Source organism: Uloborus diversus, chromosome 8 (assembly GCF_026930045.1).
Source record: "Uloborus diversus isolate 005 chromosome 8, Udiv.v.3.1, whole genome shotgun sequence".
NCBI lineage: Eukaryota > Metazoa > Arthropoda > Arachnida > Araneae > Uloboridae > Uloborus > Uloborus diversus.
The window spans coordinates 103,491,884-103,515,436 of NC_072738.1; the positions used below are offsets into that span (position 1 = coordinate 103,491,884).

The 23,553-nt window shown below is 33.0% G+C and overlaps 1 protein-coding gene across 2 annotated transcripts in view; it reads right to left on the reverse strand.

Moving 5' to 3' along the window:
* The window catches only part of LOC129227350 (poly(U)-binding-splicing factor PUF60-like), a 57,512-nt gene that overhangs the window by 16,477 nt on the left and 17,482 nt on the right, over positions 1–23,553 (reverse strand). For both annotated transcript variants that reach the window (XM_054861893.1, XM_054861894.1), the window contains 4 exons: positions 21,979–22,106; positions 20,867–20,935; positions 8,406–8,508; positions 3,364–3,492 (listed from right to left, as the gene is read on the reverse strand). In XM_054861893.1, coding sequence (XP_054717868.1) covers positions 3,364–3,492; positions 8,406–8,508; positions 20,867–20,935; positions 21,979–22,106 — 429 coding nt within the window. The remainder of the gene's footprint in view (positions 1–3,363; positions 3,493–8,405; positions 8,509–20,866; positions 20,936–21,978; positions 22,107–23,553) is intronic.

Below are 23,553 nucleotides of genomic sequence, written 5' to 3' on the forward strand. Positions count from 1 at the left end.
CAGCCGGTTTTACCGTGCTGCCATCTATGGTCATGCCACAATAACATTATGCTCATTACTTTCATAATGGACCCTGTATCACTGACATATTCACCGAAAATTCGGAGCCTTGAAAAAAAAAAAAAAAAAAAAAAGGATGCGTAAAGGTTTAACACCAGACACTAAATGGCGATAATTTTAAAGACCATATTTAAAGCGATCACATTTTCAATGCGATGATAGTTTTCTTTTTTTTTTTTTTAAAGTCATTAGCGATGATAATTTTCCTTTTTTTTAAAGTCATTAGCGGGAAGAAAAAGTTATTACACTGCGTTTTTAGAGAACTTTATAACAACACTGCTAACGATATGATAAAAACAAACAAGCAAAATTATTCACTATGTTAGTTATGTATCTATTTTTTTTTTTGTACACAGAAATATGCGTTATTTTGATTTCAGATTTGCTATTTCAGTAAACAATTTGAAAAAGATCGTTTTGTTTTGGTTTATAAGTGCAGCATGCAGGCGAATAAGAAGAATAATCACGTGTGTGATCATTCTCTCCCTGCTTCAGCAGTTCATTATGTCCAACAGTTGCAGACAGCTTTTTTTATTTTTATTTTTCCTCACTGCAGACATTTTTTTTTTAGCGACAATTATTTTTTTAGCGCGGTCAGAACTGTCCGCGATAGGGTTCCGTTGTCCGCGACATCCTCGCCGTGTCGCGGCGTTTCTGCCACTGGGTGAATAAACAAGGAGAAATATAGCCTTAATTCTGACATTAAAACAAAGACAACAGTCCAGAAATATCATTAACAGAATCTATGAATTTTCATCGAAAACCCGTTACCAATGAGGAGAACTCCCAAAAATTCTCATTCCTAAACCAATCTTAGTCAGAAATAAAAACTTCATTTTTATGAGAACAACAATCCCTAAAAAACAATTATATTGAGGGCAATGTTTCATAAATCAAATCAACAGTTCTGTTAAGAGCTTTAGTCAGAATAGAGGCAACAGACTTACAAAATTCAACTGGAATGTAAACAATCTCCAAAACTCTCCTTCGGAAAATAAAAATATTCTTCTTTATCAATCAAAAAAAAAAAAAACTTTTCTTCACATCAATCTTTGCTTTAAAAAACTATCATCTGGTTAGAGAAAACAGTTCCAACACTCACAAACAGAAAAACAAAAATGTCAAAATAACATCAACAGTATATTTTTAAAAACATCAAGATTAAAAAAAAAGAAAAACAGCACTGAAAAATCCCCCTTTGAAAAAGGACAACATTCCCCATTTGAATAAGGACACCCGCTGTTCAAAATCCACATCAGCTAAGTAAATCTTAAAGTTAAAAACGGAAGTTTTAGCTCCCAATCAGATTATATACAACAGTGATAAAAATTTTAATTAAAAATACAAAATAATATTTTTAGCCATTGTCTCTAGGCTGCACAAACAAACATTAAACAATAAACTAGTATGTTGTGGCCATCAAGAAACTTTCTTCTATATATTTTTTTTCTGATCCCTCCCCATGCTTGATGAGGAAGCAATATTCCCAACAAAAACAAAATTACACATGCAAAAACTTGACGACCATCCCAATGTCTGAATTATTGCAATAACAAAGCAAAGAGCGAAAACTGAAAGTTAATTTAAAAGCCTTGCTTGAATTAATTACAAATATTTTATTTGTTAACAAACATAAGATGGCAACAGTTAAAAATTTTAAATCATTGAGATAATATTTCCAATCATTTCCATACAATTAAAATCAGGAGAAATACGCAGACGACAATTTATTACAATTTATCTATTATCTTTCTTATTGTTGCATTAATAAAGCTATTTTTATTCGCAAAAAAAAAAAAAAAATCAACACCTCTTAGAGCGATTGGCGTCAAAATTGAACCGAAGCCTGTTTACATATGGATTCATATATTCCAAATTTCAACCAGAACGTAGCATTACTTCTTGAGATAGGGCACTCACAATGGAAAAAAAGAACGGGTGATTGCGCTACCCCATTTTTAGCTGTTGACACTAAAATAAAATCAGCTCTTATACCCACTAAGGGCTACTTGCCGATAAATTTTTCTTTCACTCCGTTCATTATTTCTTGAGATACATCAGTCACAATTGACGACAAAAACGTTCTATAGCTCAACCTCCGTTTGAGTTATTGACACCAAAATTGAATTAGCACCTGTTCCTGTTAATGGCAACATATGGACCAAATTTTGTTTGATTCCGCCAGTTACTTCCTGAGGAATAGCAAGCACGCGCAACTCAAAAAACGTCCCATTGCTCCACCCCCCTTGGAGGAATTCGCGCCAAAAACCAATGGGCACAAGTTCACATAGTGGCACACATGTGTACCAAGTTTCGTTCGATTTCATGCGGTAGTTTTTGCTGTAGAGCGGCCACAAAAAACTGGTCACACACAGACGTGACACACAAACACACACACACACACACAGACAGACATTTTCCAAAAATAGTCAAAATGGACTCAGTACACCTCAAAACTTTCGAATCTGTCAAAATTCGAAATTCGAAAATTTGCACGAATCCAATACTTTCTTCTATATATTAGATATAGAAGAAAGTAAAAACAATCAAAATTCGAAAATTTTAACAGGTTTCTCATTTTAAAATGAAAGTCAAAATTAAACACCCTATTTTTCCACCAGCAAGGATGTTTTAATTGCGTTCTTCGTAAACCTCAAGATTTTTGTACTTAATGTATCATCAGGATTTATACTTGGTTGTTGGAAATGAAAAACCCAAAGAGATAACAGTGCATTGAGAGCAACAGATGTTCCTGATAACGATGTGTGTTGTTACTAACGGGAGACTGGAATTACATGTGGTGAGGGTAGATGTGTAACTGTTGTCTTGTGTAATAAATGTGCATTATAGAAACATTTAGGTATTCACTTATAAAGTAAACAGTATAGTGGTCTAAACAAGGAAATGGATGAATAGTTCAAATTTAATATAGCCTCCTGAACATTAGACTACAAGATTGAAATTAAAATTAGAGGCAAGTGAATATTTGAATGATAATATTAGTTAGTAATGAATCAAAAATCCTGCCAAAAAGTGACAATTGCCTTCTTAAAAAAAAAAAAAAAATTTAGAGAGAGCACTACTACCGATCATATTGCAGCGAATAAAATACTGAAAGATAAGAATGACAGTTCAAATCTATAAACTTCTTTGAACCTGTACAGAATTAAAAAAAAAACATTTATGAAATTCTCTCATATTTTAGCAAACCTGTTTTAATGAGCACTCGGTTATGATAAGGAAATAGTTTGTTCCCTTCAAATGCTCATTATAAACAATTTTGACTGTATTAATTATACTTACAATAGCATTGCTAGCAACAGCATCCATAGCTTGAATTTTTGCTGTGGCAGCAGCAGCAGCGACAGCAGCTGCTGTAGGCATCGTACTTGCCGTTGTCGGTGCTTGGAGTGCATTTGGAGGTGTAATTGCCTGAAAAAGAAGCATTGGTAAAACTGAGATACTAAAATAATAAGAGATACAAAGCATTTTGTTTAGCTATTGTTTAGCTATTAACCTGTTCTTTAATCCACTGTATAAAATATATTATGTTTATAAATGTTAAGTAATTAATATCTATGAATTTTAAAAAATTTAACAAATAAAAAAAAACATTTAAATAAAATTTAAAAAAAAAAGTCAGATATTAAACAAAAAAACAATTACAAACCCTGTGAACTACAGATATTACTCATGTATTAAAACATTTAAAATAGTTGAAAGAAAAAATAATTTCAGCCAGTGATTCCATACTTAACTTTCTGATATTCAACACACTTAAAATAATTATTTAAGTAAATTATTTTAGAATTGCATTTTAGAGCTCTACAATAAACATATTATTCATTACAATCGACGTAATTGAAGCAAAAAACAATCAGCGATTTAGACTTTTAACTTTTTGACTCTATTAAAGGACGCAAAATTTCGCTTGCAAATTTAAACTTTGTGATTTTTATAGGAATAAGAAGAAATTTCATTTATTTGCCTCCTAAAAAAGCATAATAAGCATCAAAAATCAGAAAAATTCGATTCTCATATCGAATGTAAAGAGATTGCTTTTATCAAAAGTATAAAAACGGCAAATAAAAAAATTTATTAAAGCAAAAAAAAAATTGCATGGTGCTTTATGCTCACACACTTACTTGCCGTAATTTCAGGTAGGTAAGTCGCCCTATCTATACGCCGCATGTGCAAAAATTTACTAATTAGTTCATCGGTTAAGTCGCCCCATCGTATACGCAGCAGAAGAGTATCAACACATGGCGCCCCACCCCCTCTATATATACAGGGTTTGTCCGGAAAGTAATGGAACCGATTTTCCTCCGCCGCGACTGTACTTCAGAGCGTGCATGCGCCGACTGGATTCGGTAGAGGGCATTCTGATAGCCACAAAATGTCTATTTGAGAAATATTCTCACCAATTCATTTTAAAAGCTAAGTGTAAACTAAGTGTAAATGTTTTTACTCACTTGTATTTCTTTAATAATGAAAAAGCAGTTAATCTTTTCCCTTAAAAGACGCTTGTTTCAAATCACGTATCGGAAAATCAACGTGTAAACATCGGAACGACTTCGAACGACGTGTTTCGTCAAGAAGAAGGATGTGACGTCAGAGCACGAGCGGATACGTGATGTAATCTCCCGATGACTCCGTGGCAAAACGAATGCTCTGGAAAGATCCAGATTGGCTCTTACGTAAGCATATCCGGAATGACGTGCCGTGTGTGCGGGGTAGGATATAAGCAGATGGAATCAGAAGGAAATCACTCTTCTGCTCGCGTTTCTCATTTGACTGACGATGGTCATATTTTTAAGAGGATCGTTCGCTGTTGAAGCGACGTCCTGCACTGAGGAGATGGCTGTTAGGATTTCGCCATGAGATTCAGGGACTTAAAAATTTTTTGAAACATTTTAGAATAATTCTTGTTAAGGTGTCAAATATTTTTTTGGAAAGATGTTCTTTTGGAACATGAAGATTGATTTGAGTATTGTTGAAATCCCACATACTTGTTTATACCATTTACTGAAGTTGGATTTTATTTACAGTTGTTAATTATTAGATTTATAAATAAAATGATTTAGCCTTTCAATTTGAGTTCTGACATTTCATTCACTTGATAGCTACAGAAATGTGAAATAGAAAGGCATCTGCTAAACTTATGGTGTTTACATTCCTTACGGGAGTTAGACACAAATTGTTAGGTCAACACGTTCCTAGCTAATGAACGACCGGGTAGTCGGTTGTCTCTGAGCACCTGGAGAGTCAGGACAGGCATTTTCGTGTGACGTGTTTCTGTGAGTGGTGCAAGCCGAAAATGCAGCGTTCGTTCAGACCGTTGACTAAGTCTTCGTTTAATTGCCCAAGTGTTCAATTTACCAAAATCTGTGGTTAATAACATTGTGACGGTGCATTTGAACATGCGCAAGGTGTGCGTGAAGACCAAGCTGCTACCTGACCAAGGCCAGCTTCCCAAGGCTTCCGCAGACGCTGTACAGCCCAAATGTGCCCCCCCCCCCCCGCGGACTTTTTTTAATTTTCTCGCCTGAAAAGGCCAATGAAAGGCAAGCATTTTGAGACGACAGAGGGGATCCAAGCAGCATGCATCGTGGCTCTTAAGGCTATTCCGGAGAATGCCTACCGTGACGCCTTTAATGCTTGGAAATTGAGCTGGCAGCACTGCATTGATGCAGAAGGAACCTGTTTTAAAAGTTTTTAAAGAATTGTAACAATTGGCTCAATAAATTTTTCTTAATCGACCCAGTCCTATTACTTTCTGGACAAACCCTGTATCTCTCCCTATATATATGCATGGATGCGATCAATTATAATAGTAAGAACAAAACTATAACAAGCGATAACACTTATTGATAGATAGAAATGGAGTAAACTTTGTGTTAAAAAAAAAGAAAGATTGGAAATTGCTACGGTTACATAAAAAACTAGTGTTGCCAGATGACATCTACATTTGGTTGGGTGAGAAGTTTTCAAACCATTGTGTTATACTTAGCAGTTCATCAAAAAATTGTTTAACTTTTATTAATTGATTTTTTTTAAAAATTTATCAACAAGACATTTTAAAACATTACTCAGACTATAGGGACTATCAGACAAGCTAGCAATTCCCCCATTTTTCAGCCTTGTGAAACGTATGGTACCATCACAAACCTGGCACTAATGAAAAGAACAACAATAGCGAACAGAGGCAAAATCGGCGCAAAATAATGCAGGTTTAAGGGAGTGAAAAATTAAATTTAATAAGAACCTGTTTCATGGTGCAATTTGATAGCTCTACTAGCGTTTATTAAATGAATTTTAACATTGCAACTCGATTCAGCCAACATGAGAAACACTAAAAAAGAAGGATGGGGGGGGGGGGGGGATTTCTTCAGATATGTCGCAGATGTTAAATTTCAACTTTAAGACATGCATAAGCCGCGGCTTATCTACCTGAAATTACGGTGATGAAACATTTAAACAATAACAAAACATCTAGAAATAAATATTAGAAACATCAAGGCTTGCGTGAAATCTACAATAACCACTTCTTTAGCTGCAATTGCTTATCATTTGATATGGTATATGAAAAATCAAGGTTGAGGGTGGTCAGAGAGCAAAAAAGAATAAATCCGAAAAAATTTCATAATATCATCCTGAAAAGGGATGATATTATGAAATTTTTTCATACTACATTGCACCATTTCTCGCAAGAGTGTTTATTTCTAAATAAATCTAAATTTTGATAAAGAGGCAACAATTTCTAACCACTGAGTCCTTGAATAAAGGGTTGAGGGAGCTAGAGGTTAATCTTGGCTGCATCACTCATTAATGTCAAACCACATTATTTGATTGACTTTTCCATTTTTCTTAAATTAATTAAAGAAATTAAAAAAAATAAATAAAGAATAAAATAAGCAGATATAACGTAGCAAATAGTAAAAAACAGTCCTACATAAAAAATGATTGAAATATTTGTAGGATGCAAAAAGATTGAAATTCAAACGAGGCATGCAAGTTTCAGCGGAGCACATGTTTGACGTCGTTGGCATGCTTCCCACACATACGTTTTTGGCCTCGTTGAGGATGAAGATTCGAGGGGAGGAGGGGGAATAGAAAGAATAAGAAAACGGGGCCCGAAAATGAAGAAAAATTGGACTGTTTTTGAGAAAAATAAGAGTGCCATTAGGCCTGAAAGACGCAAAAAATGAGGAAAGGTTTCAAAAGCCAGCAGAGGAAGCCGGAATTCTGGCAAAAGCCAGAAAAATATCATCCCTGGAAAAATACATTGCTCCCACTCACTTTCGAAAGTGAAATTTCCCTACTTTCTGAAAAAGAAATTCAGGCAATTTCTTCTATATTACTAGTGACCACGAATTTGAAAGCAACTTTTCAAACATACAAAATGGCCATTTTGCTATGTTCAGGAGGCCCTTAAGCTGTGAAATTTCGTTCAAGTTATTTTGGACCCTGAGGGGTGCTATTTGAAGCGTTTTTTAAAAACAATTTTGTTATACACATTTTTACAAAGTTTATTTTTGTCCTTGGGTTGGTGTGGGATTTTAGATTTTTTTTTAATGTTTAATGAGTGTTTTACCAAAACACGATTTCTTATGGGAAGGGGAGCGTGATTTTTATTTTGTTCTAATTGTAATGCGTATTGTGACCGATTCTTCTTAACAGGCACTTTAAACCTTCGGGAAACAAATAAGATTGCAATGAAATCTTCGGGGATTGGCGAGCGGCAGCGAGCAGGGGGTAGAGCCTCCTAATAATTGTAAAAATTCAGTGCAGTGGAAGTCTTAAATATGTCAATGTACTAAATTTGAAGCCGGTTCTTAAGAAGAAAAACAGAAGTTTAGCAAAATAATTAAAATTTCGGAGTATAGAAATGAAATCGGAGAAATTCCATGAAAAACAACAGTCAAAAATTTGATAAGTTTTTTTGATGTAACAAATCATAATGATTCGCAGATTGAAAACACATTTTAATATTTTTCTAGGTTTTCAAGCACTTGAAAATGAAATTTTTTATTTTGAGTAGTTTTGCAGGTTTTTTAAAAAAGCATACTAATCATGCTTTCACAACATTTGTGCACCAGTCAGATTTGTTTAAACCTTGTTCATATACTAAGCAAAGGTTAAAAGTAATAAGTTGCCAGGAATCGTTACGAACTACTATTATTTTGAATTGCATTATTCACTACACAACACCTTTTTTTTAAAAAAAGGTGTGTGCCACATTACAAACTACTAAAAACATTTAGTGACTACAGCAGTTTCATTATTTGCAGCAGCACTTCTTCTGACCACTAATTGGAACTTATATACATTCAAAATATACTTACCCTACCAACACGTAAATATTGCCCTCCTAAATCAAACAAATTCATTGAAGAAATTGCATCCTGTGCAGATTGATAATTTTCATATTCTATAAAACCGTAGCCTCTAGAGAAATATAACAAAAAAGAAATAATTTTAAGAAGCACATTTATAAATCAACTAAATTTTGTTGCACATATACAAATCATCTCAGTTTTATCTTTCTTACAATGAGAAGACTAACAAAACTTAACAATTAACAAAACCGGTAAAGAAAGCAAGCCAATAAAAACTTAAGAAGCAGGACAAGAAAAGTTAGAAAGTTGTGTTATATATTTCTTAAGAACATGAGATCATTACACGTATATATTTGAGTGACCTATATTAAGATGAATTACACAAAACCCGATTTTAAAACACAGTATTGTTTTGTGTAATTATGATGGGCAAAAAACATTAATTGGACATGATTTTCTTGTTTTTGTTTAGACAGATCACCACACAAGAGCTCCAGTCAAAGGCTTTTTTTTGAAGTTCGTAAAATAAAATAACCAAGGATCCAGGTCCATCATTTAAGGGAGTCAGGGGACTTCAAAAAAAAAAAAAAAAAAGTTGTTGCATAAAGGGGGGCAAAATCTTTTTTTTTTTTTTTCCAATAAAATTTGCATTCAGTACACACCTTTTGCTTTACTTTCAGTTCTTCAGAGATTGTAAAAAAGTCACCAAGTCAAGTGACAAGTCCAACAACGGAAAAGTACCAAGCATTGTACTTTCAAATGTAAAGAAAGACAATATTTTAACTAGCACCTGTGATCAAAAACTATATAAAAACTGCATTGAAAGGTGCATAAAGAACAAAAATACAATAGAGTAGAGTATTAGAGTGAGCAAAAAAAGACTAACAAATTTCACCCTTAGTTTGTGACCTGAGGCACAAAAGTGTTTTCCAGAACGACAATTTTAACATGATGAAATGGATTACTTGCTAAATATTGCCAAATTGAAACCAGATTTGAAAACCAAACTTTTTTGCCAAATTTGTATCCAACTTGGTGATATATCGCTTTGATCATTCTGTTCAGTTCTGCTCCCTTCTTATATAGATAGTCAGGGGTCTGGCCAGAGAATATTTGGGTCTGTAAACGGACCCTTCACAAAAATACCATCAACCAAAATGGAATTTTCACAAAATCCCGATCAAACAAAATGGACTCTTTCCAAAATTCTGATAAACAAGATCGGATCTTTCACCAATTGTTTATTGAAACAGCAAATCAGAAAGCAAAATAAGGCATATTTCCGTGTATAAAACCGATAATTTTTGGAACTTTTTTTGAAGTCAAATTAGAGGGATCAGCTTATACAAAATCTGCTAATTTTGCAAAAAAAAAAAAAAAAAAAAAAAAAAAAATCGGCACTCTTGCCATGCTGATGCTCCTGCAAGCGATAAATAATTGCTACTGCCAATTAAATATAATGCCTGTTGTTTGTTTTTGGAAAGAAATTAAGCCACTGAAAATAAGTTTGGTTTTAAATAATTTTGTTTGTTTTACCACAGCTAATTAGCAGCGGTGTTGTAAACTTTTCTGAAAAGGCATTGGTAAGCACTTCTCTTTTCTCCCCGCTCATGATTTAATAAACAATAATAATATATATCAGCGAAATGAACTTAGAACTGCAAAGGGATAGTAAGGGTGTAGAAAAAATATGATCGCTTCAGATAGGGTTACCAACTTCAAAATTATCACCACTTAGTGTCTGGTGTTGAACCTTTATAATGACTTGATTAGAAAATATTCTCATAATTTTACCAGCTTGTCAATATTTGCGTTTTTACGATGAGGTGTGATGTTCAACTTATTTTGGGAGAAAATTATATGGGTTTGATTTTTCGATGCTAACAAGGCTGATTAACTTTAAATAAACTCTTTTAATTACCGTTTTTTTTCTTTAGATGTCTACATTTTGAAAAATACAATCTTTTAACATCCGATATGAGAATCATATTTTGTTCTTTTTTCAAACTAACTTCGCTTTATTAGGATACAAATAAATGAAAAGTCTCTCTGTTTTCATATCAAGTTTTTGAAAGCAAAATTCCATTTTCTTTTATGAGTCAAAAATGAAAATGCTAAATCGATGGTTTAATTTTTTTTTCTTTTGCTTTTACTGTGTCCATAGATATTAATAATATGCTCATCATAGGACTCTAAAATGCAATTAAAAATTTTTTTATCAAAAATATTTCTTGTACAAGCCGTTTTTATATTTTTAATGCCTTCGCTTTATGAATTGCAATCTCTTTGCATCCGCTATGGGAATCCGATATTTCGAATTTTTGATGTTTAGTACGCTTTGTTAAGAGGTAAACAAATAAAATCTCTTTTTATTTTTGTTAAAACCATGAAATTTATAAGTTTTAAACGAAATTCTGTGCTTTATAAGAGTATCTTGGGTCAAAAAATTAAATGCTGAACCCTTGTCTGATTTTTTTTTTGTTACAATTATTTTAAATACTCTACAGAAATATTTCTAGTATAATTCAACATAATGTAGAGAATGGTAGATAAATATTGAAACTTGAGAGAGCAATGCCGCCCCCCTCCCCGCCAATTACTAGAAAAACACTCCAAAATGATATTCTCGATATAGAAGAGGAAAACACTCAACTTTAAGTTTAAATGATGCAGTTTGTGCCATCTCTAAATTCTAAAATTTCGTTTTAACAAAAAAAAAAAAAAAAAACTTTTTTTTTTGTGAAATTATTTGATTTTTCACAAAAAACGGACACTTGTGTGAAAAATCCTGGACAGACACCTGATAGTATTAAAAAAGTGAGGGAACAACTTTTTATGTCTACCCAAGCAAACCTCATATCTTTTAAAAAAATTTATTTGGTACATTTTGACCATTATTCAGTTTTGTGATGATGTATGTTTTTGTCTTTACAATGGTAATACGCAAAGTCTTTTGGTCACTGGTGATAAAGGTTTGGTGATAGATTAATGGAGATTTATGAAGACACCAAAAGATAAGGGTTTGATGAATGAGTGCTGGTTTATTGTCACAATAAAAACATTATATGCCATGATCAAAAAAAGTATAGTGGTGTGTACATAAATTATAGCCATTACTAGAATAAATACTGTTTGACCTTGCTGATCAGCAAAAAGATTAAAACGATAATTTACATATCAGAATTAAAATATGAGCATTCAAAAATTATTATACTACATTTTAGCTTTAAACTATTGCAGCACAGGTGATCTATTTACAGATGATATGGAATGTTACAAAAATAAATCAAACATACAACCTCTAATGTCCAGACGCACGTGGATCGACGACACTTTCACTTTTCTAACTCAAAATGCTATTTTCACAAGAAAAACACACAAATCGCCCCGCACACGATTTGGTGAACGGTTGTTGATTTTCTTTTAGCGCTTTTTGTTACTGGAAAGTTAAATACTTTCCCGATGCATCTGGATCTCCATTCGTGAGCATTGTGCTCATTAGATGCACGTGAGCCGGCAAGGAAACTTTTACCGTTCTTTCTATCTTTCCATAAGGCGTCTGCAAAAAATTAGGCGATCAAATCAGGGATCCGGATCTCCACATAAAGATCACTAAGCAGCATCGGCGGTTGTTGAGGTATATTTGTAACACTTCCAAAGTTCTCTTTTACACCATTGCAGCTGAGACAGTTCCACACAAGTTGTGTGCGTGACCCCCGAACACTAAAAAGTGCCGGGGAGTCGATGAGGCTTCTTAACAAAACTACATTCTTGTAGAAAATTCCACGAACTACTGAAGAGTTGGAAAAACTGAGACCACGCCGGAATCTCACAATTAACTGTGCGGTTGCAGTTACAGATGGTCGAAACCACGAGGTAGAAAAAGCAGCTTGGTGCGATAGAGTTATCACATGCGTGGAGGATGAAAATGCAGTTGGGGACAGGTGTGGCAAATCATGATTGTCACATTCCTCCCCCCCAAGAAAAAATCACGTAAAAGGTTAAATAGGCATTTCCTGAATAATCACCCGAAAATGATAACATGAAAATTTGGTATATATAGAACACAACATGACGAACAATCAATACAAATAAACCAGCAAAAATGTATACGTAAACACAAAACATAATACACATAATACCAGAAGTCACTTTAGACTTTCGTAAAAAATCTATTTAATGGCTAAAAAGACAAAAAACCAGCGTGAACTTCGATTAAATATGTTAAAAGGAAAAAAAAAAAAATTTCAATCACCCATAACAAAATTTTCCTTTTATACAGTACTATGTTGAACAAATTCTAATTATCTTCCATCACTTGCAATTTGCCAGACTGATTAACTTTTGACACATGAAGTAGTGAATTTCAATTGAATTTTCTCATGAACAAATTTTTTTTTTTTTTTTTTTTTTTTTGCAAATCATAATTTTCATATTCATTTTATGATTTAACTTTCTTAATGCAATGATTGCAAATGATATTTTGCTTATGCGCATAAACTAAAACTTCAGATGTTCAAACAAAATGTAATGCAGCTAAAAAATTCTGTATGTTTACATAGAGAAAAAATACATTTTTTGTTTATTTGCCAGTATTCATATTTGGTGGAGTAATGCAGTTCACAAAAAATTTTGTCTCTGTTGATCTATGAAAGCAAGATACCGACTGAAAAATGTGAACACACGATAAATTTAAAAAAAAATATTTTTGACACTTTTGAAAAAAATATTTTCTCTACAATCGAAAATTCGGACCAGCCAGACAAAAAACGACTGCGTTTTGTGAGCTCTCAAAACACTAGAAAATACCATTCCCAAAAAATATCAAAAGAGAAGAGAAAAAAAAAAATTATGCACTTATCACCTATGTGTTGACAAAACAGATGAGTAAAAATTTCACTATGCAACAAAAACATTTTTTTGTGGAAGTTTTTTAATTCATTAATTTGCTAATTGCCATTTATGCGACATCATTGTTTACATCATTTTCATTATATATTTCATCAGTACTTTCATTTTGAGCATTTGTCAATTTTGCATTTAGAGGTACTTGTAAAAACAGTTTACTAACATGGTATTTTTTAATCAAGTCCCTGCTATCATCATGAAATTCAATGAGATAATTGTCATTTCTTAATTTTCTAGTGATTGTATGAGGACCATCATATTTTGCACAAAAGGTGTTTGTGTGAGAAGGTATTTCTACAAATACTTTATCTCCCATTTTAAAGTTAGGAATGGCACGACCCTTAATGTATTTCAGATGTTTAGAAAAATACTCATTTTCATTAAATTTTACCATTTCCCTAGTCTCTAGAATATGTTCTTTGAGCAATTTTAGATATTTAGATGGGCTTTCCCCTTCATTAGATTGAGTAGTCAGTGTAGAAGGTAAGTTCAAATTCCTACCAAAGAATATTTCAGCAGGACTAAATTTAGTGACAGCATGTTTGGAACAATTATAATGAAGCTTAAAAAAAAGTAACCTATCGGACCACTCACAAACAGAGTTGGACATAGCAGACAGGCTTTCTTTCATTATTCTGTGAGTCCTTTCAATAACCCCGTTACTCTGTGGATAGTATATAGATGAATTTCTATGCTCAATATTGAGTGATTTCAAAAAATGTTCTAATTCCAAAGACTTGAAGTTAGGAGCATTGTCAGACAGCAGAGTCTTTGGAATTCCAAAATGTGAGAAATACTGATTCAAGGTGGAAATTATGGTGGAAGATTTAATGTTGTTTAAGGGTACAGCTTCCAAATACCTGGAAAAATGATCAATGATTGTTAAAATATAAAATTTTTGATCGTGTGACCTAGGTAGTTTTCCCACAACATCAATTGCAATTACTTCTCCACAGGTGAGATCTCTCTTTTGAATAAATTTTGTTGTTGTCAATTTTGCTTTAGGTTTATTTTCCATGCAAGCACTACAGTTGTTACAAAAGTTTTTTGTGTCTTTTAGCATCCCATACCAGGAGTAAGTCTTCTTAAGAAAATCATATGTTTTAGTAATACCAAAATGTGAAGCATGTGCAGACTTAAGGCATTCTAAGATTAAAGAGTTCGGCATGAAAATTCTCACTAAAGTTCTATGTGGCTTGTGTTTTGGGTTTATTCTGATCATAAGTACATTGTTATCCTTATTAATAAAAAATTTCTTACAAATAAATTCATCATTAGCATCTAGTTTGTCAATAATACATTTAGTATCTTTAGACTCCCTTTGTTTTTTGGCTATGTTTTCCAAAGTTAAATTAGGATTTGCCTCAAAGATATTAATGTTGTTTACAACCAAATTAGAACTAATTACTCTTGAAAGATAATCAGAAGGATTTTTTATGCCTATTATGTGTTCAAGTCTGTAGTTAAATTGCTGCAAATACATAAACCATCTTGCAACAATCTCAGGTTGCTTATCCAATTTCAAATGATATGTTAAAGGTTTTGCATCAGTTAATATTACAAAAGATTTCCCCCCAAGAAGATGTTGTTGAAAATGTTTAACAGAATCATAAATAGCCAGCAATTCTCTTCTAATTGAAGGATATCTAGATTCTGAGGGTAAAAGTTGTCTTGAATAGAATTCGACTGGAAAAAATTTATTGTCATGCTTTTGCATGAGAATTCCACACAGAGCAATTTTACTAGCATCCGTTACAAGATAAAGTGTTTCAGATTCGACAATATTTTTCAAAGTAGGTTTTTTAAGCAGAGCATGCTGAATGGTATTAAAAGCTTCTTGACACTCATCATCCCATATAAATGTAGAATTTTTTTTTGTTAATTTTACAATTGGATGGACAATCTTAGCAAAGTCATAAATCATGTGACGAAAATAATTGATCATTCCAAGAAAAGCTTGGACCTGTTTTACATTTTTAGGAATAGGTAATTCCAACAATTTAGTTACATTATCAGAAGATGGTGAAAAGCCATTTTTATGTACATTAAATCCCAGATAGGTTATTTCCTGTTTACAAAGCTGTAATTTCGCAGGATCGAGTGTTAAATTAAACTGAATAAGTCTGTCAAAAACTTTTTGAAGCCATGAACAAAGTTCCTGAATTGAATTCCCTGCAACAATAATATCGTCGAGAAAAAACTGTACATTGGGACCCTTGATATCTCCTAGGCATTTTAGAATCAAACTATGAAAATACGACGTTGAATTGACACTGCCAAAAGGTAATCGTTTAGGAGCAAAATTTCCTAATTCACAACAAAATGCAAGCTTGTGTACATCTTCATCCCTAAGTTGAATTTGGAAGAATGCCGACTTTAAGTCAAGTACACAATAATATTCCTTTCCAGCTATGTCGTGTAAAATGTCTGTAATCAAAGGTAAACAAATTTTGAACGACTGAGTGACGCAATTTAAGAGACGATAATCTATTACCATTCTGAATTTTTGTTTTTTAGGATCGACCTCAAATGGTTTTTTTCTTACAAAAATGACCGGAAAACAGTAATTTGAAGAACTTGGGATGATAATTTCAGAGTCGAGTAAATTCTTTATTTCCTGCTTGGCAAAATCCTTTGCAATGCTAGGAATCGGATATGGCTTTGATTGAATTGGAAAATTATGCAACAAATTAAATTCAGGTGTGACAGCATTAGTCGAGCCAAGAGTTTGGTAAGACTTTGAAAACACCCTACTGTTTTCCATAAGTAAATTAAGAATATTACTCCTATCAGGTTCCTTAAGGTGTTCGATTTTGAAGTCAGATTCATTGAGTTCTTTTTTTCTTAATTCAACTACCTCTTGCATGGTTAGACTGTTTACATGGTAGTTATGCTCAGTAGAAGCAAAAATATTGTCATAGTCGACATTTTCAAGATTTCCAATTTTTGTATTCTTATTCACGACAATGGTCTTATTAGAATTATTTTCAATTATTGTGATTATTTTCCCATCATTGACAGTATGAAGAGATTCAGAAATTGTGTAATTCAATTTGTTCTTAAGAGGGTTTAAGATGAGATGAGTCTTTAGCGACAAAGATTTTGGAACAGAAAGTGCTACAATTTTGGAAGAATTTGGTTCCAAAGTTATCTTTTCAAAAGTTTTTGCAATAACTTCCTCAGAAGGAGTTTTTAAAATGTTATTGCAAGCATTACTATTATTTGGAGATTCTTCGAAAAAGTCAAATTTGTCATTCCCCATAATTAATTGCTTATTTGGGATGTCTAAAAGAACTTGGTTGGATTGTATAAAGTCATATCCGAGAATAATTTTGTACTTATATTTCCAATTATTTTGAGTGATAAAAAAAACATTACTGAACCATTTATTGTTGATCTTGAATTTCGAAGAAACCGCAGATAAATATGGTACAGAAATATTGTCAATGGTGTGAATTTTGACGGATCTAGAAATATAACTAACTTTGGCGTGATTTTTTATTAAAGTTAGTGTACTAGGTTCAACCAGCGATAAGTTGGCACCCGTATCAATAAGAGCAGGCACACAAAAATTTCCAAAATTTAGATTAATAATGGGCAATGAATCAGAGTTCGACCCCTCACATGACATTACATGTTTCTCCATCACCTCATTTGGAGTCTGTGGGTGGTCTTGTGTCATAATGTTGTCAACTTTGTGATGGTCATTGAATTTATTTTGTTTTGAAAAATTTTGGTTCGCAAAATCATCAGCATGGGTCCTTGTGGAAGAATTGTTTGAAAATGAATCACAAGAACCCCTAACTAGTTTAAAGAATTAGAATTGCTCCCATGAAAATTTTCCCTAGCAAAATTAGAGTTATAAAATCTCTTCCCCCTATTGTTCCTGTTCTTTGCTTTGAAAGAATTTTGATTTCTCCTGTTTGGGTTATACCAACAATCAGCAGTACTATGTCTTTTATGACAGATCCCACAGGAAATTCTTTCCACATTTGATCTCTGTCTACTTCCCTGTCTGAAAAATTGACGACCCCTAGAGAATGATCCCTGGACATTATTTACATTCTTGCTCTGAGTGTCTTCTAATTTTTTTGTTAGCTCCTGAATTGCCTTGTTATTTTCAATTTGGTTTTTTAGAATCATTTCAATTTCAGAATTTTTTGAAACATTGTTGCAAACTAAATCTGTATTGTTAAGTGCAGTTTCAATATTTTTTGCAGCCTTAGCTACCTCATCAAATTTGGTGAGACCTGACTTAATAATATCGAGTTTAATATCTGGTCGGAGAGCATCAATTAATTTTTGCGACTTTAATTTCTCAGACAAAATTATGGTCTCTGATGAAGAATTATCATTTAAGTCAACATACTGGGCAGTAATTGTTGATATTTCATCAACCAGGTCAGAAACAGACTGATTTGGCTTTTGATGAAGGTTGGAGAATTTTGTCATAATTTCAGAAAAATTTGATGTTTTTGAAAATTTGTTCTTAAGCGCCTTTGAGAGATGTTTAAAATTATCTAACTTCAGATTTTTAGAGGCATTACTTATGAATTGAAGTGCTTTTCCTGTTAAATTTAGCTTAAGAATGAGGAATTTTCTGTCCGAAGACCAATTTTCAAGCTGTGCAACTTGTTCAATATTTTCTAAGAAAAATTCTAAATTTTCCCCTTCTTCTCCAGAAAACTTTTCTATATTATATGCTAGCGATATATTTGTTACACTACTATGACTCCCCTTTTTGTTTGCCATGATGTAAATACAGGTGAAAACACAAATTCAATTTAACAAGAAATCATACATAGAAAAACAAATCCCCCAAAATTTTGCATCACATAAAATTCAAAAAAATTTATACTATCATTTCATGATACTGAAGGAAAGATTGTAAAACATATCTGAAATACCATCATTCAACAATTCAATATGATCAAAATTTACCATGAGATACATTGTGTGATACCATGCAATATCACTTCAATACACATTTTTTTTTGTTTTTTACTGCTACCCCTCACAGTTTGCATAAATGCACATATACGAAAAAGTTCATTTTAACCACAATATGGAAAAATATTTGTAGGATGATTGAAAAAACTTGTATTTTGAAATTAACATTTTGTTCCTAACAAATTTTTTTGAAAAAAATTGTTTCAAATAGCCAATAACCCGGCACGAAACCAAACGGCACCAATGATAAAGGTTTGGTGATAGATTAATGGAGATTTATGAAGACACCAAAAGATAAGGGTTTGATGAATGAGTGCTGGTTTATTGTCACAATAAAAACATTATATGCCATGATCAAAAAAAGTATAGTGGTGTGTACATAAATTATAGCCATTACTAGAATAAATACTGTTTGACCTTGCTGATCAGCAAAAAGATTAAAACGATAATTTACATATCAGAATTAAAATATGAGCATTCAAAAGTTATTATACTACATTTTAGCTTTAAACTATTGCAGCACAGGTGATCTATTTACAGATGATATGGAATGTTACAAAAATAAATCAAACATACAACCTCTAATGTCCAGACGCACGTGGATCGACGACACTTTCACTTTTCTAACTCAAAATGCTATTTTCACAAGAAAAACACACAAATCGCCCCGCACACGATTTGGTGAACGGTTGTTGATTTTCTTTTAGCGCTTTTTGTTACTGGAAAGTTAAATACTTTCCCGATGCATCTGGATCTCCATTCGTGAGCATTGTGCTCATTAGATGCACGTGAGCCGGCAAGGAAACTTTTACCGTTCTTTCTATCTTTCCATAAGGCGTCTGCAAAAAATTAGGCGATCAAATCAGGGATCCGGATCTCCACATAAAGATCACTAAGCAGCATCGGCGGTTGTTGAGGTATATTTGTAACACTTCCAAAGTTCTCTTTTACACCATTGCAGCTGAGACAGTTCCACACAAGTTGTGTGCGTGACCCCCGAACACTAAAAAGTGCCGGGGAGTCGATGAGGCTTCTTAACAAAACTACATTCTTGTAGAAAATTCCACGAACTACTGAAGAGTTGGAAAAACTGAGACCACGCCGGAATCTCACAATTAACTGTGCGGTTGCAGTTACAGATGGTCGAAACCACGAGGTAGAAAAAGCAGCTTGGTGCGATAGAGTTATCACATGCGTGGAGGATGAAAATGCAGTTGGGGACAGGTGTGGCAAATCATGATTGTCACAACTGGAGTACTTATTGTTACAGATGACCGATAGCTGTTCTCTATCGCAGAATGCTGGTCTTTGATCTCAATATGCAGATACCTTAGACAAAGTTTCTTACCCATCCCCCAAAAGCGGTGCTGCACCTTCTGAATGAGAATCGAGGGCTTTAAAGCACCACACCTCTAAAAATTTCAATTTCGGAGTCAGCCCCCCCCCCCCACATGAGTTCCAGCTCTCTCCCCCCACCCCCACTGTCATTCATGCTTTAGTATTATTATTAGAAATACTCCCCTAGAATATACTCTTTTGAGAACAACTCAACATGCTTGGATTCAGGGGCGGATCTAGAGGGGGGCCATGGGGGCCATGGCCCCTCCCAAAGCCTTGTGATTGTAGGATTTTTTTTTTAAAGAAAAAAAAGATCGAAAATATTATGAGAAAATAATAAAATTTAACACAGGTTTTTTACATTAAAAGAAATTTAAGCCTTAATTGGGAGAGAAATTATATCTCTCTCCTCGAAAAAGAATTATTATTTCCAAAATTTTACTCCTTCGTTTGCATCATATCTAGATTCCAACTTTAGACACTTGGACGCTCTCTAAATGCTGTTGTATTGCTCACGAGACCAAAGAGAGCCTAAATTTGCGTATTTGTGGCTTTAATTTCGAAATTTTTCGGAGGGAGAGCTCACAAATCCTCCATCGCTTTCTCTAATACGTGCAAAAGTAGCTTAAAATTAGATTTTTAGATCGTCTAAGGTAAAATATTAAGGAAGGGGGGATTCCAAACACCCTCACTCTCTTTTTAGAATCATTCATTTTAATAATGTTTCTCGAGAGTTTGTTCAAAAATTTTGGATAGCCCCTCCCAAAATGATCGGCTAGATCTGCCACTGCTTGGATTCTGTAATTGAATCTTTTGCTGCTAAGGAACGAAGAATGGAATTCATTAATGAATGAACTGTTAAGTTAAATACACTATTTTCTTCAAAATAACTGTAAACCTGGTAGTACTTTAGTAGTATTTTATAGCACTGCATATTTTTGACCTCAGTTTCAGTGATTATTTGTTTTCTTAACCTGTTTATATGCATTTCTAATGTATTTTTGTAATTAATCAGCATTATGTATTACATATTTTTTCTTTGCTGCATAAAAAATGTTCTATTCAATACTGCAGTCGTTAGAACTAACATGCTTTACTCAGAAATCACATATATACCACAAACAAAAATTTTAAACCATAAGTAATAATATCAAGACAACTGGATATTACAGCTGCCTGGGCATTCGCTTGGGCACCACATGTGGCTGAGATATTAATATATAATAATGACAATACTAAATTTTAAAATTAGCTAAAATAGAAATGCTTACTTGTGCTTTCCAGGAATGCCACCACTTTGTAGTTTGCACATTTTTATTTTTCCAAAGGCCTCAAAAACACTAAATAGGAAAAAAGCAATGACACATAAAATAAAGACCTACATTTTAAAACACAAAATACATTATAAAGCAACAAAACTACAAGAATAGAAGACTAAATGTTACACTACATGTTGGGACAATGTGGGATCAGTCAAATGGTTTTTGTAAAATTTAAAATTACACATTAAAGGTTTGTCTATAAAGTAATGGGGCAGGATTTGTTGCTTGCTTTGGAAAGCAACCGAAGTGTAATAAGGCATGTGTCTGAAACTACAAATATTGAAAAAGGCACTGTGGAAATTTTTGAAGCAGTGTTTTGCTGAAGTAGGAATCACAAAGGCGAAAATATCTCTTCATTCTCCTGATTTAACATTGTGTGACTTTTTCTTTTTTCTAAAAATAGAATCTTTACTAAAAGTAGTTCTTGAAAAAGCCCTTTTGAGTAAGTAGCAGCAATTAAGAAGAAAACATTGCTGCTATTGAAACAGTTAATGAACAGCAACACACTTTCAATCTGTGCAAAATATGAACGATTCGCTGTATGAGTGCCAAAGGGGGGTACAGTGAAGGATACACAAGCAATAGATTCATCATATACTACTAGTAAATTTCTTTTTTCTTTTTTTTGATTGTCTTGTTATTTTGCAGAAAGACCTTGGATATACTTACAGAATATATATTTACATGCTTTTAGAGAAAACAACAATGAAATCTATTTTCAACTCGCATTAAAACTATATTTTATGATTATTCACACTGAGAAAGTGGAATAAAAATTTAAAACTTGATAACTTATTAAATAGAAAATATTGCCAAAAAGGCAATCTGAATACTACACAATTAATGACACAAATTTTGCAAACTGTTATTGCTATCAAGAAGACTGGTCTTAAGTACAAAAAAGTTTCCGAAGCTCGGAGTATACCAGAAGACACTCACATGAAAGTAACTAGCAAAATTTATTACATCAAAAAATGGAATTAGCTAAAATAGAAAAAGGGAATTTAAGTAGAATTTTATGAACTAATTAAAAAAGAAAAGTCATAAAAATAACAACATACCTTTGAATATCTGTTTCAGTTAAATCTTGATGAACAGAAGCTACATATATTCGATTGTACGTCTTCGCTTCTTCCATTATTTGCTCAATGATTGGTGCTGCCTGGGGCATATTACTTGGACGGCCAACCTGATTATCATGATCAGATTAAAAACTACAGCAACAGTTTGAATACATAAATACTGACCATTTTAAAAAAGAAAGGGGGAAAATGTAAAAAAGGTGTTTTTATTATTTAGTTTAAGTGTGATTGGATAAAATTGCTTAATTATACAAGCATTTTACTTCAAAGTAGTGGCGCGACATCGATGCAAAACATGGATGCTTCAAAATATCGATGTTAGAAATTAAAACATCGATCTTTTTATCAATATTTAACATACATTTTTGAATGTACTACACTACAGATTTACATATATGATTATCTCAAACAAATCTTTCTTAGTAGATCGGTAAATTCTTTTGGCATTGCGTCAATTCGTTAAATTATAGCTATTATATGAGAAATTTCTAAGCAGCCAAGGATATATTGACAATACAGAACCTCTCTTAAGTAAAATACAAGTCAATTTAGTCAAGTTAAATACAATTTAATAAGAATAATTTAAATAAGAATAATTAAGAACAATTAAATTTACATCAAAAATGAATATAAGAAAAAATGTATCATAGCGCTTACCATCAGTTGAATGATGAGACAGAGTTGTGCAAATTATACTACAATACAGAATTAATTCTAACAACTATTTTTACGAGAAAAAAAAATGTGTTGTACTGTTAGTGCGACATAATTAAACACAAATTGTAAGTAAAAGGGGACGAACTGTTGGGGAAAGCCGATAAGTATTATTAACCCAAAATATTTGGTGCTGACAGTTTGGAGAAAAATGAGCAAATTGGAGCTGGAGACATGTGTTCGTCATCAGATTCCGACAATTCAATCTCTTTCTTAATTTCATTGTCCAGATTTTTGATCCACCTGTCGGATGCAGCTTTGTCTTCGAAATGAAGATTTTTGAAGCGCGGATCGAGCAATGATGACATAGCAAAGAAACGATTATTTTCGATGTCACCAAATCTTATCTGAAATTGTTTCAAAATATTCAATTTCAACTGCTCAGCAAGCTCTGAAGTGCAAACCACGTCCTTGATTTTCTTTTCCATCAGCTTAACGATTGGTATAACACAACTTGATGTTACGAATTTTTCTCCAGATGCTTGTTTTGTAGCAAATTCTATGCTTTGTACAGTGAGACGAACTCCATTAAAAACTCCACGTCCGAAACTAAAGGCATTAGTGGGGCTGATTTACTGAAATTTACGATGCTGCGACACATCCTGTCTTAACTTAAGAAATCTTTTTACCATGTAATAGGTAGAATTCCATCTAGTTTATACGCATTGAATTGAAGTGTATTTAGTTTTCTTCTTAAGTTCATCGTTACCTACCACGCTGTGTTTGAACCAACCTGCTGACAATGCTTTTAACTTTATCGAGGATTGAAACTGCATCTGGCAACAACTCAGTAGATTTTTGTGCCATTAAATTCAATAAATAAGCAAAACAGTTACCACG